The 13008-nt window shown below is 33.7% G+C and overlaps 1 protein-coding gene across 1 annotated transcript; it reads left to right on the top strand.

The window, feature by feature from the left end:
- Window positions 1-2498: 2498 nt before the first annotated feature.
- LOC125646646 (V-type proton ATPase subunit C 1-like) lies at window positions 2499-12070 on the top strand. The gene is made up of 13 exons (XM_048873104.2): window positions 2499-2640; window positions 4016-4163; window positions 4484-4551; window positions 4670-4755; window positions 5375-5469; window positions 6134-6225; window positions 6406-6504; window positions 6883-6951; window positions 8371-8463; window positions 8638-8731; window positions 10474-10571; window positions 10773-10893; window positions 11160-12070. Exons 2-13 carry the CDS (start codon window positions 4032-4034, stop codon window positions 11262-11264), a joined length of 1152 nt encoding a protein of 383 aa, XP_048729061.1. The 5' UTR covers window positions 2499-2640; window positions 4016-4031; the 3' UTR covers window positions 11265-12070.
- Window positions 12071-13008: the final 938 nt, after the last annotated feature.

Raw genomic sequence — 13008 nt, 5'->3', positions numbered from 1 at the left:
AGGGGAAGTAATCAGGTTTAACAAATGAATGGATTGCTCCAGCTGATGACTGTAAACACACCTTGTCCCAGTAAAATGGAATGCTAGAATTTTTAATTGAATACTTTAGGATTTACACTTAATAAAAACATTTATTCACTTCCACCTTCACAGGTGCAAAACGCTGTTATCAGATTTTAATAGGTGTGCACAAATGAAAGCCAAACTGGTAAGTTATGATAAATGTAAAAGCATTAAAGTGGATCTCGATACGACACGTTCTTATACCAACGGTAGTTGAAACTTTTGCATTGTCACGCGTTACCAAGAAATGTAACGTTCGTTAGGTTGATGGGGTGCGAGGGTGGAAAGCAGGTGCGTGCTTTGACACAAAACGGAGAGAGGATAACGAGGAATCCCTCTGGACGCCTCCTTTGAATTGTCAAATTCTAAAAAACTTCCTAATCAGCTGTGCACAAATATTGATTAATGAAATGTTTAAATTAACAAACTAACGGGAGAAATACTTCAATTCATTCTTTATAACTGTTTCACACATTTTAGAAACTCCATAAGAACAAATAAGACACTTTCATACAAGTTAATTTGGAAGTTTATCGGATTTTTGAGGTTACTGAGAAAACTGGAGGTAGTGTGACTGGTCCTGATTAAAAACATTATTTAGTCAGTGCAGTTTGAATGTCAAAACATTCTTCTTTTTGCGTCGTATGATATATCTATAAATGTACTCTAGAATAGTTCCCGATGGAACATACCAGGAGATAATATGCTAATAGATTTACTGCCAAACTGGGTCCTTTACAAGTAAATACATATAACATGCATACAGGTTCACAGTGCGTTATTCTTTCTACATGAATATGACCACAGACACTGTATAACTATGAAAGGCAGCTAGTATCAGGGGGGGGGGGGGGGGGGGGGGGGTATCCTCGTAATTAGGAAATGCTAGTAACCACTTCATCTCGTATATTTATGAAATTTGTTCTTTCAGTCACGAGGTGTATGAGCTTTTATTTCGTAATTACGATATCTTTATTCATAATTACGAAATTAAAAATCTAATAATTTTCCTTAATACGAATCGGCTTATGTTTCAGTGTACTGTAAAGTTAAACTCAAACTGTTTTGTTTTTGTTTTTTGGGTAGGTGGGTGGGGGATTCGTCAACTTTGACTCCCCGAGTAAATAAGTTATCTTCTCACGGTCTGTCGCGGCGCCTGATGACCATTGATACCTGATGACCATTGACAAACATTGAAACATGATTAGATGACTACACCCCCGTGCTTAATGGGCGATCAATTCTTGAAAATATGTGAATTTCATTTCGGTTAGCACTTATCAATATTAATGATTGAAAGTGGAAAAACTAAATAATTAAAAAAAAAAACTAACTAAATAACTCAATATAGATTAATTTAATGTGTATGTTGCCACCTTTTTATAGATATCAGACAAACCAAAACAGAAGTATATACAGTGTATGTCAACATCAGAAAATCACACGTTTTCGTTATACAGAATAAAACTAGATAAAAACTATAGATCTCTTTTGAAAGTTGCTTTTTTATATTTCATATTCTAATATATATTTATATATCTATATTTTAATATATAGTGTACTTCGACCTATTTTTAGCTTCACTTCCCACATTGCATCCCTGTTGTACTGTAAATATTCATTCAATGTTGTTATGAGACAATTTCAGACCAATGTCAATATAGAAATCCGTATATGTTTGTGTATATAAGTATATATGTATATGTATACATGTTTGTGAGTGTATATATACATATACTATGTCAATGTGGTACATATGTGTAAATTGTATCATGTAGTTATAATGTTTAATTGTTAATTTGTATATGCCCCCGGAGGGCCCTTGATTGGTGAATAAATATATACTATCATTTATTTATAATGATTGGTAAATAAATAAATATTCTATAAACAAGTTACACAATAGAATAAAAAAAAAAAATCCAGGAATTAAACTATTCACCCCTCTCCGTAAGAATATATACGCCTAAATTAAAGGGTTTTATTTTGCTCCCCCGTTTGAATTGTCCGTTTTCATGTCAGCTGGCTATATTTTTCTTTCAGAGGCGGATCTAGGAATCTCAGAACGTGGGTGGGGGTGTCTGGGAACTTTCTCGAGGCCCCCAAGATCAGCACGAAGTCTTAAAACTATTGAGTTCTGACAAAGTAAAATTCATATATATTAGTGTTTTTGGACACCCCCCCCCCCCTCTCTCTCTCTCTCTCTCTCTCTCTCTCTCTCTCTCTCTCTCTCTCTCATTATCTATTCATTATTATTGATATTTACATGTATAAAGCGCACAATTTTACAAACAAAAATAGGGACACCAAACGCTGGATCCACCGCTGTTTGTGAACCTGTGAACCCCCGATCCTAAATTTCTCTTTATTCTTTTTTTAAATTTCCCAGATCTATGTAAAATCAGACACATATATCCGGATTTTATTGTCTTGAAACACTCAGACTTTACATTTTCCTTGATCACGTGAGACAAATATGGCCTCCACCTGACTGAATATTGTCATTTAATTTATTTTGTCAAATTTCGCTGTTAAAAGAAGAGTAAACGTAGCAAATTTACAGAGCAGTGGAGAAAGGTAGTAAGGAAATTCAAATGTGATGATCGTTTTGTAACAGTATGTGTGTTCGCCTTTGGAACCGTGGTTGATCTTGCATATTTTCGTTGCCATCTTCAAGCTCTCAATCTGTCATGTGCAATTTTACTGAAAGACACCAATTCCTTTAATATTGTCGATTGTTGATGCATTGATTCTATGCTTTTTACTGCTATAAAGATACTACATATGTTTGGGATGACTTCAGACTCCAAGGAAACCAGTTTCCTATTACCACTGTATTAGTATGGACGTATCAATACGTAGCTAGTTATGTCCCTTGGTTGCCATCTTACGGTATAACCCCAACTTTTCCCATGTTGGCATTTGTAGTTTTGGTAGTTTCCCCTTCTAACTGAATTGCTTTTGCTGTGTCACACCAAAATGGGACAACCTGGAGATTGGTAAGAAAGCTAAAATTTACTGTAGATTCAAGCAGTAAGTTTGGGTAGTTGGTAGTGTAATGAAGGGAGAAGTTGATTGTAATCCACTTACCTCTAATAAAAGTAATTCAATTTTAATGAAATTTGTCTAAAAACTATAAAGTAATTGCATAATGGTCTTAATAAACCATTTGGTCAAATTGATGGCTTAGTGTTGATGACTTTTGCATTTGAGGCATGATAATGTTTGATTACTACCAGATATCCATAATCTTCCTTATACCAGGAACAGATCAATTATTAAAATTCTGGGAAAATGAGCAGTAAACCAGCATGGTTGAGCTGGGTGGAACACCAAGGAGGTTTTCTCTCCTATTGATATTTCATGAATTGATTTGACGTTTTCAGAACAAATTCTTAACATTTCATTTTGTAATCACTGCAAAAAAAAAAAAACCCTCCATTTTCTGGAGATGCTATTGATTGCACAATTCTAGATGTTAAATGTCAGAATTGGTAGTGGGTGTGTACTACACATTTTCATTGTCTTGCAATTCATTGTTATGAAAAGATATATAGTAACTGGACCGTTCATTTGTTATCAAGAGAGGAAGAACCCTATTGATTTTGGGTCAAGGTCACTTTAGTACTTCATAGAAAAAAAACGTACATTTACTGATTCCCTACATTGCGAGGGGATGCCCCACTTTGCTGAGCTCTTATTAGTGTATATTTTCATAGCAAAAGTAAATATTCACTGTGGCACCAGGCAAATGACATAACCCTAAATGACACAGCCCTTTGCTGATTTTGTCTATTGCACATATCTCATAGTGATAAAAGTTTTCCAATATAACAGGTAGAATTTAAAAAATGACTAAGAAAAAAAAACCATGTATCTAACAGATATTTAGTGATTTGATTCATTTCACAAAGTTCTGCAGTCTGAATCAAATTGTTTTGTATGGTTTCAGAGGAGAATTAGTCAAAATGGCAGAGTACTGGTTGATTTCTGTTCCTGGAGAGAAGACACTGCAGCAATCATTTGAGAACTTAAATACTGCCACAATGAGGAACCAGGTCTTGTCAACTAATTACAAGTTCGCCATCCCAGATCTGAAGGTAATATGCTCAAAGTAACTGGACTGAGCTCTATTTTCTCTATTACATAGACAGACTACTGTCTGTTAAATGTTGATGGATATCATATGTTTCAATTTGAATACAAATTTTTAACTTTTTTTGACAAACTAAACCTTTTTAAGAAGAAGATAGATCATGCAGCCTGTGGTCATGGATTCTCTCTCTCTTTAGATGGGATCCTAAACCCATGCCTATATACAACTTTTTCAATATTGCTGTGAAACTAAGATATTGTGAATTGCTTTTTTTTTTTTAACATCTGATATAATCTTTTTACTCATAACGTTAATGTTTTACAGGTTGGAACTCTAGATGTTTTAGTAGGTCTATCTGATGATATGGGCAAACTGGATGTATATTGTGAGAGGTTTGTGTAACTTCAGTAACAGAAAAATAAATGATTCAGGAAACATTGTCGGCCCCATTTTTAATTTTAATATGCTGAAAGTTGGTGCAGAATGATTTTGGTGATTTTTTGTTCACAGTGTCACAAGAAAAATAGCCCAGTATTTAGGAGAAACATTGGAAGACCGCAGTGATAAACTACAGGGAAATCTGGTGGTCAATGGACGTAGGTTGATTACGGATAATGTCACAGCTTCTGAATCAGCCTGTTTTGTATTCATCGTTGTTGTTTTTATGCTACAAATTTACAATACAATATTTTTCACAAAATCTGCAAAAATTAAACTGCTGGGGAAAAACTTGTATGCAGTGTATATTCATAAAATATTACATGTATTTGAAATGTTTATATCATCTCTTAGACCAAAGGTGTGAAAATGTTAAACACTAACTTTTTTACTTTTGATTGATAGACTATAGTAACTTCTTAATTATATGTCCACACTTTTAAAGTAACCAAACAAAAAATGATAATGATAAAGTAAGAAATTGAAAAATTTGAAGCCATAATTGAATAGTTACCAGAGTTTTGAAAATAGAAATTTGAAGATATGATGATAGTTTTTAAAAATTTTATTTATCTTTTGAGTTTTAAGTTAGTATTCTTATGTTTGCTTGGAAGTTAAATATATGCTCCATAGATATGTACCGGTATATAGAATTTAAAAAAAAATCCCTTCTTCTTGTGTAACTTTAGGAATACAGTGTATTTACTTGACAGAAGATGTAAAATATATTTTGATCAGCATTATATATCCTACATGATAGTAGTTTTCTTTTAACAGTTGATATGGTGACATACTTGACCAGGTTTCAGTGGGATTTGGCAAAATATCCGACCAAACAGTCATTAAAGAATATAGCAGAAATCATTGGAAAGGTACAGGACTTTAGCGTATTACAGTTTATTATATGATTGAATAATTCCAAGCTCTCTAATTGGCTGAGATCCAACAATGTAGAAATCATACTACGTTATGTTTACCTGCACGTGACCTTCCAGGTGAACATAAGGAATTATTTTTTCCACATAAGACCAAAAATAGACCTTCCAGGTGAACATAAGGAATTATTTTTTCCACATAAGACCAAACATAGACCTTCCAGGTGAACATAAGGAATTATTTTTTCCACATAGGACCAAAAATAGGTCGTTGAAACTTACAATTAAAGCAAAGAACAATCTTGAAGGGTTTTTTAATCATTTAATCATATAGTAAAACAATTATTGCTGTTTTTGAGGTCAATACGATGATTTAGCCACCTTCGAAGTACAATATTCACCTCGCCCTTCAGGCTCGTTGAATATTGTACTCCTCAGGTGTCTAAATCATCGTATTGACCTCAAAAATAGCAATAATTGTATAATGATGTACAAGACTTATAGTTTCATAGAGAGAATTTCTACAGAGATAACTTTCAGTGAAATCTACATGTGACAATATCTGATGATATTATGAGACAAAGCAAGATCTATAACAGTAGTGTTTGAATTTGCAGGAGTTACTGCCCTTAGTGTTTGATACCATCAAATTTATTTACAGCAAGTCTCACAGATTGAAACTGACCTGAAAACAAAAGCCACAGCATACAACAATTTAAAAGGGAATCTGCAGAACCTTGAAAGGAAGTCTACGTAAGGTTTATTTGAAAAATTTCTTGAAGAAAAAAACCTCATCAAAAGGCATTGCTCATATGAAAGATTCCTAGAAATAAATACATGTAGTATTTATTCTTTTATGTAGACATAAATAATAAGGGTTAAACTTTTAACAAAAGTCTAATTCCTTCTTGTTTGATATTTGACTGGTTTTAGGGGAAGCCTGTTCACTAGAAACCTTGCAGAACTGGTAAAGAGAGAAGATTTTGTGTTGGAATCTGAGTATCTACAGACTGTCTTAGTGATTATTCCAAAGTAGGTATAGCGACGACAACTGGTTATACACAGTATTGCAAGGCCACACCTAAAAAATTTCTGTTTCTCTACTGTTCTTGACAGTTTTCTTGACTTTTTTGGCTATCCCTGCAGGTATTGATATGAAAATGTTTACATGAACTTATTTCAATGAGTTACAGATCAAGTTTGAATTTGGGCTTTGTTGAACTTTTTTTTGAAAAAGAGTTATAGACTTTAAACTTAGCAAATAATGCCATGAAGTAGATCTCTTTTGTAATGCATGCCATCACAATGATGTCTAGTGTAGCTTTATAGCTTTATACGGATTGTCACCTCCTAGAGGGTGTTTCTCTTGTGTCTTGATGATTTAATAGAGCATGATTTAACATGTTGCAGAAATATCATGCATGACTGGCAGGCCAAGTATGAAACACTGACAGATATGGTAGTTCCAAGATCATCAAGGTTAGCATACAGATTTATATTTTTAATGTGTATACATATCTATTATATGATTGAATAATTCAGAGCTTTCTGATTGGCTGAAATTCAACAGATTAGAAGAAAAAATTAAATGTTATGCTCACCTGCAGATGCCTTTGAGGTGAATAAAGCATCTGATTTCTTCAACAGTGGATCAAAATGAATTTGTGAAGACGACTGATGAGATATCGTTTGTTAATTTCTGAAGATGACTGATCAGATGTTGTTTGTCAATTTCTGAAGACGACTGATCAGATATCATTTGTTAATTTCTGAAGACGACTGATCAGACATTGTTTGTTAATTTCTAAAGACGACTGATCAGATATTGTTAATTTCTGTAGACGACTGATTAGATATTGTTAATTTCTGAAGACGACTGATCAAACATGGTGCACCCTAAGGAGTAGATAATCCTTATTGATTTTGAGGTCAGAAGGTCAAAAGTTATAGTGCTCTGGATATAAGATGTTGTCTGCACAGTATCGTGGAAACCCTTGCTTGACAGACATCAAACTCAAAACACCCCTAAAGAGTAGATGACCCTCATTGGTTTTCAAGTCATAAGGTCAAAGGTCATGATTCAAATGACTGGCTATTTGAAAATGTTTACTCACTACAGTATCTTGAGAGATCAAGCTTATTATTATGGTTGCCTCACAATAATATATAACCCATATTTTTCACAATCATTAACAGGCATTCAAATGTAAAGTTGATCCTTTTCAATAATGCCACAAGTGGGGATATATCTTTCTAAAATATTTTTCATTTTCAAAAATGGAATTTATTCTTTAAATAAACAAAAAGAATGTTATTTCTCAAGCATCCTCAAGTGAGAATGTTCCATATAATACAATGTGCCCATGGTAAAAGTAGTCACAACCTCAGGTGCCAAAGGTCCATGATTTGGGTAGTCTGTCCGACACAACTTCACATTCCATATTATCTTAAGATATCTGTCACTGTAATTATACATAGAAGAAATCCTTTTTTTTTTTCACTACTTGAAACTTTGTTAGCTTACCTGAGCTTTACTGGTCTAGATGTGACAAAATGTAAAATCTTACTGATAAATTTCATTCTTAATGGTGAGATATCCAAAATACAATGGTTAACAGGTCATGGAAAATAAGCATCTGGAATGTTAACATCTGAATTCATGTAGTGTCATTGAAATTGGCAGTCTCATGTAATATAATGTAATGAAAGTTTGTGTCATGAATATGATTCATTAAATTTCATGTATCTGTCCTTCAGGACTCTCTCATTAAATTTCATGTATATGTCCGTCAGGACTCTCTCATTAAATTTCATGTATCTGTCCTTCAGGACTCTCTCATTAAATTTCATGTATATGTCCTTCAGGACTCTCATTAAATTTCATGTTCTGTCCTTCAGGACTCTCTTTGAAGATGACGAGAACTGCTTGTGTTCTGTGACACTCTTCAGAAAAGTGGCAGAGGACTTCAAAAACAGATGTAGAGAGAACAAGTAGGTCAAACACTACAGTGTATCTTACTAAGCAACCTAAAATCTGCAGGCACTCTCTCTCATTGCTACATGATGAATTTCATTTGATTTTTAGGAGCAAAATGTGATTTTATTCAGGAACGTATTGAAGAAGGAATTAAGAACTATATACACATGTTTTGTTTTTACTTTCAGATTTATGGTCAGAGAGTTCACTTACAATGAAAAAGACATAGCTGATGGTAAAATGGAAATCTCAAAGCTCGAAGATGACAAGAAAAAGCAATATGTAAGTGTTGATAATAAAAGATATTTTACGAAATGTGACCAAAAAGAGACTGTCATACATTCAATAGATGCTCATAAACTTATCATTGATGAATGTTTCATATTTTTATTATCCACATTCCAGAACAAATAAGTACAGATTTCTTATACAAGAAAAAAAATACCCCGTTAGATGAGAGTAGTAAGGGGGAGAACTCTATTGATAGTCATGGCATACTGGTGGCAGAGACAGACAGTAATCAAAGTTACATCGACCATTAAAGGGAGCTGCGCTCTTCCTGGAAATAGGGAAAACTATTTATATTGTTCTTGAATTTTCATGATATAAATTCACATCATTTACTTGCATCAATTTACTTTATTGAATAATTTTTTGGAATTGCTTGTGAAGTTTTTGTGAGGAGATATTTCAGCACTAGCTGAAATAGGAAGTTGAATTTTGAACCGTGATGTGTTCTGACAATGATTTCAGTATCTACAAGGTTTGGAACGTATAAAATCTTATTTTATTGTTCATGAAGCATGCATTCAAATTTTTTATTTTTAGCTACAAAGTTAAAGTTGAACCTATGACATGGACAAATCAATTTTTATAACCCCGGAAATGAAGCTTAGGAGGGTATATTGGAATCAGCATGTCCATGTGTCTGTCTGTCCATCAGTCTGTAGACATGATTTTTTGTGGACACATTCTGAGAGAGTAGAATTTTTCTGAGAATTTGTACATTCTTTATCCACTATATAAAGATGTGTATCTGGGACAATTTTTCTTCATTTTACAAGTGCTTTTTTTCTCAACTTTATGGACTTGGTCATTTTGTTCTAGATTTTGTAATGACACTCTCTCACAGAGACTACTGCAACAGTTTAGGAGAGGGTATAATGGAATCATCGTTTAATTTGTTTTTAATCTGGCTTTCTGGATATGATTTTGTCCAGATGTCTTTTAAGATACTGTATAGCCAGTTTGTTCCTCGGGGTGATAAATTTGACATATTTTAGCGGTTAAGGAGAAATGCTACACCAGAGAAGTTTGATATGGATGAAAAGTGGAGGATATGTGCTATTATATTTTGAAATTGAAAACTTTCAAATTTACTATTTAGTCAAAAAATGCAGTTTTAGTATAAAGCAATCTGAAAAAAATTAAAACCCCTGGTGGACTCGAACCTGCAGTTGACATGCTAACCTACTGAACTACTCAGCTAGGCATTGGAATTTGAAATGAATAGACAAATATTGCTGATATTTATATTTTCATCCATGTTTTGAAAGGAAGTCAGCCATTATGATGATGTAAAGTACCTCCTTAAATGGCGTTCCGCCAAAATTTCACTCGCCAAATATACACCTAATTGTGACCTCAGCATTTGCAAGAGAGAAATAATTCATTGTCTGCCAAAATTTATTCCGCTAATATTCTTAGCTAAATTTTAGACCTGAGGAAAAAACGTGCTATACAGTACCAGTACATCAAATTTTCTGAAAATTTGTACAACTTTTATCACACCATAATTATTAATCAGTATTGAGGTGAAAGGAATTTAGAGTACACTATTACTTGTAGTTAAGTGAAACATGAGTAATGTTGAAACTTTGTCTTTCTGGTCTTCAGTTATACAATATTTCAAATATGCCCCAATAGGAATGAGCCCTTCTTGGGTATTAATCTCATAAGGACAGATCTTGTCTAAATTTAGTGATAATGTTTTAAAATTTTCTTTTCTCCCAATATTCTTCTAGGGTCCATTGGTGAAATGGTTGAAAGTTAACTTTGGAGAAAGCTTCTCTGCTTGGATCCATGTCAAGGCACTAAGAATATTTGTGGAATCAGTTCTCAGGTATGGTCAGGTTCATTCTCCCATTCTGAAGTTTTTTATTTTCTAACTTTTTTCATTTACTACAGTAAATCTTGAGTGTTTGTAAAATTGAGTGAAAGAGAACCATGCGTATGAACATGCAGTATCACATTTTACATGGCACTGTCATTTGGTTACAAGTACTTCAATTTTTAGATTCTTATGACTTATATTTGATGATAGGTATGGTTTGCCTGTCAATTTCCTAGCAGTGTTAATGCAGCCCCACAAGAAGACAACCAGAAAGTTACGAGAAGTCATGAACCAGCTGTATGCTCATTTAGACTCACCTGCCTCTCAAGATGTAAGTTTCTTTATTGTTTGTAATCACCTCCACATGTACAAGTATTTTGTAAACTTACTAAACATCAGAACAAACCCTTCTCTGTCCATCTTGTAACAATATGAATGTAATTGTCGTTGATTATGATTTGTGGTATCTTGTATGTGGTGCATTTTAAAGCATCATCATAATTCTTTTAGAAGACTTTACATGTCCACTCAATACAAATATCCTGTGAACTATGTCGTGCATGGCACAGTGGTGTTACAGCTTTTGATTTCTTTCAGGCTGGACAGATGGAGATCCCAGGTTTGGTTGGAATCAGTAATTTAGACTACTACCCCTACGTGTATTACAAAGTCAGTCTGGATTTAGTAGACCCCACGCAGTAGACCGAGCCGTGGCGGACTGGTGGTTGAATTATTCTATTTCCTATGGTTGAACACTATTAGTGCTGGCTGGTAATGTATTGGCTATCAGCTTGAGGGTAAAGGTCAAACCCATGACAATATAGTGATATTTACATTATAGAGAGTACATTTCTTATGTATATTTTATGAACAAGTCATTCCATTTCTGATTATGTTTTAAATTTTGTTACTTTTGTTTATTCAGAGAAACCAACACTTTTGTTGATAAGAAAGGTACATAGAGGTGTTGCATCAAGTTTACTTCCATTTAGAATGTAAACTCTTGTTGCCTTCATTTTCCTCATTAAAAAAACCTTTTCATATAAATGTGCATCTTTCTTACCCACGTAGGCACAATGTTATAAATGTTGGTATCCTTGTTTAAATAGAAAAGTAACTAGAGTATGAAAGGTCCCACTAGAGGGTCATAGAACTGTGATTTGAATACGGATGTATTTATTGTTAATTCTTTTATTGAATGTAAATAAAGTCAACTTTAGAAGTCAACGTACAATAAACTAGCTTAATAGAGGCATTGTTTTCTTTTTGCTAAATAATTCTCCAAGAAACAGAATTGGGTCTCAAGAATTGGAGTTTGTCGGTGGAATTTTGTATGATGAAATCTTGTGTGCATCAGGCAGAATAGAGCAGCGTTGTATATTCTATGTATCACTTGCAATATAAGCAGATATTGAAGCTAGTCATTATTACAGATAGATATATATAACACGTCAATATGTGTACATGTATATGGACTTCATCTGATGAAAATAAATTATGCTGATAAGCTTCTGGGTTTATTGTTCATATTGTGCGGTGGCTGCGTCACTATGACAGGAGTTGGTTATATGCGTGTCTGCTGCTTCCTTGGATGTGGTAGCCATTTCTCATCCTCCATGTATAGAATTTAAGAGAAATTTTTTGTAACAACCAAAATATTGTGGTGCACACTAAATATTTTGCAAGTATCATTCAAGAGATAAACGTGAACTCTCTTTGAAAAATATTTGCATCACTTATTCTGAAAATTGTCTCATTTTCGTAGTATGTAGAAAAACACCCAATAAAATTGGAGTTAGGTGAAATTCTAGAAACCCTAACCCTGGGTCTGAATTCTAACCTGATTTGTAGCCTTAGCTGTGACATGTATAACATCCCTGAATTTTATTTCATAATGGACTATACATGTATTTGGTTTGGGCACATGAAGTTACTTTCAAATACATGTGGACTGAAGAGGTGGAGATTTTTTTAGTCTTAAATACCAATCTTAATGTTTACTATGCAAGAATCTTATAAAAATCTTTCATTGGTAGAAATACATGTATTTATTTTCCAAATCACTGTTTCAGAAATGAAATAAAAAAAAACCTGATGACACAAAAAATTGTGTATTTAGACAGTAAATGACAGCACATAATTCTGATGTTGTGTTTCAAGAATTGTTATGTCATGTAAGAGTTTAAAACTTGAAAGAAATATGTTTTGGATCTTGAAGGACTTTTTGGAGTATCCAAGTTGGCCCAAAACAGTCTATAGAAGGTTTCATTTGTTGTTTGGTCAAGAGCCTTTCATCACTCAGATCGGGAATTCATCAGCTATAGGTTAAGTGCCACAAATTTGGACCTATGCATAGTGCTTGGGTGTATTTATTTTTAACATGTCAACACCTACCATGACACAGGACGTCCAAATTTTAGGGGGGGGGGGGGCATGGTGTCCTTTA

This window comes from Ostrea edulis, chromosome 6 (genome assembly GCF_947568905.1).
Source record: "Ostrea edulis chromosome 6, xbOstEdul1.1, whole genome shotgun sequence".
Taxonomy (NCBI): domain Eukaryota; kingdom Metazoa; phylum Mollusca; class Bivalvia; order Ostreida; family Ostreidae; genus Ostrea; species Ostrea edulis.
This window is presented reverse-complemented; position numbering and strand designations above follow the sequence as displayed.

Coding starts and splice junctions, on each gene's coding strand:
- LOC125646646 (XM_048873104.2), top strand. CDS start 4,032: ATGGCAGAGTACTGGTTGATTTCTGTTCCTGGAGAGAAGACACTGCAG. Junction 5,470..6,133: donor TAGCAGAAATCATTGGAAAG/GTACAGGACTTT, acceptor ATTTATTTACAG/CAAGTCTCACAGATTGAAAC. Junction 6,505..6,882: donor GTCTTAGTGATTATTCCAAA/GTAGGTATAGCG, acceptor AACATGTTGCAG/AAATATCATGCATGACTGGC.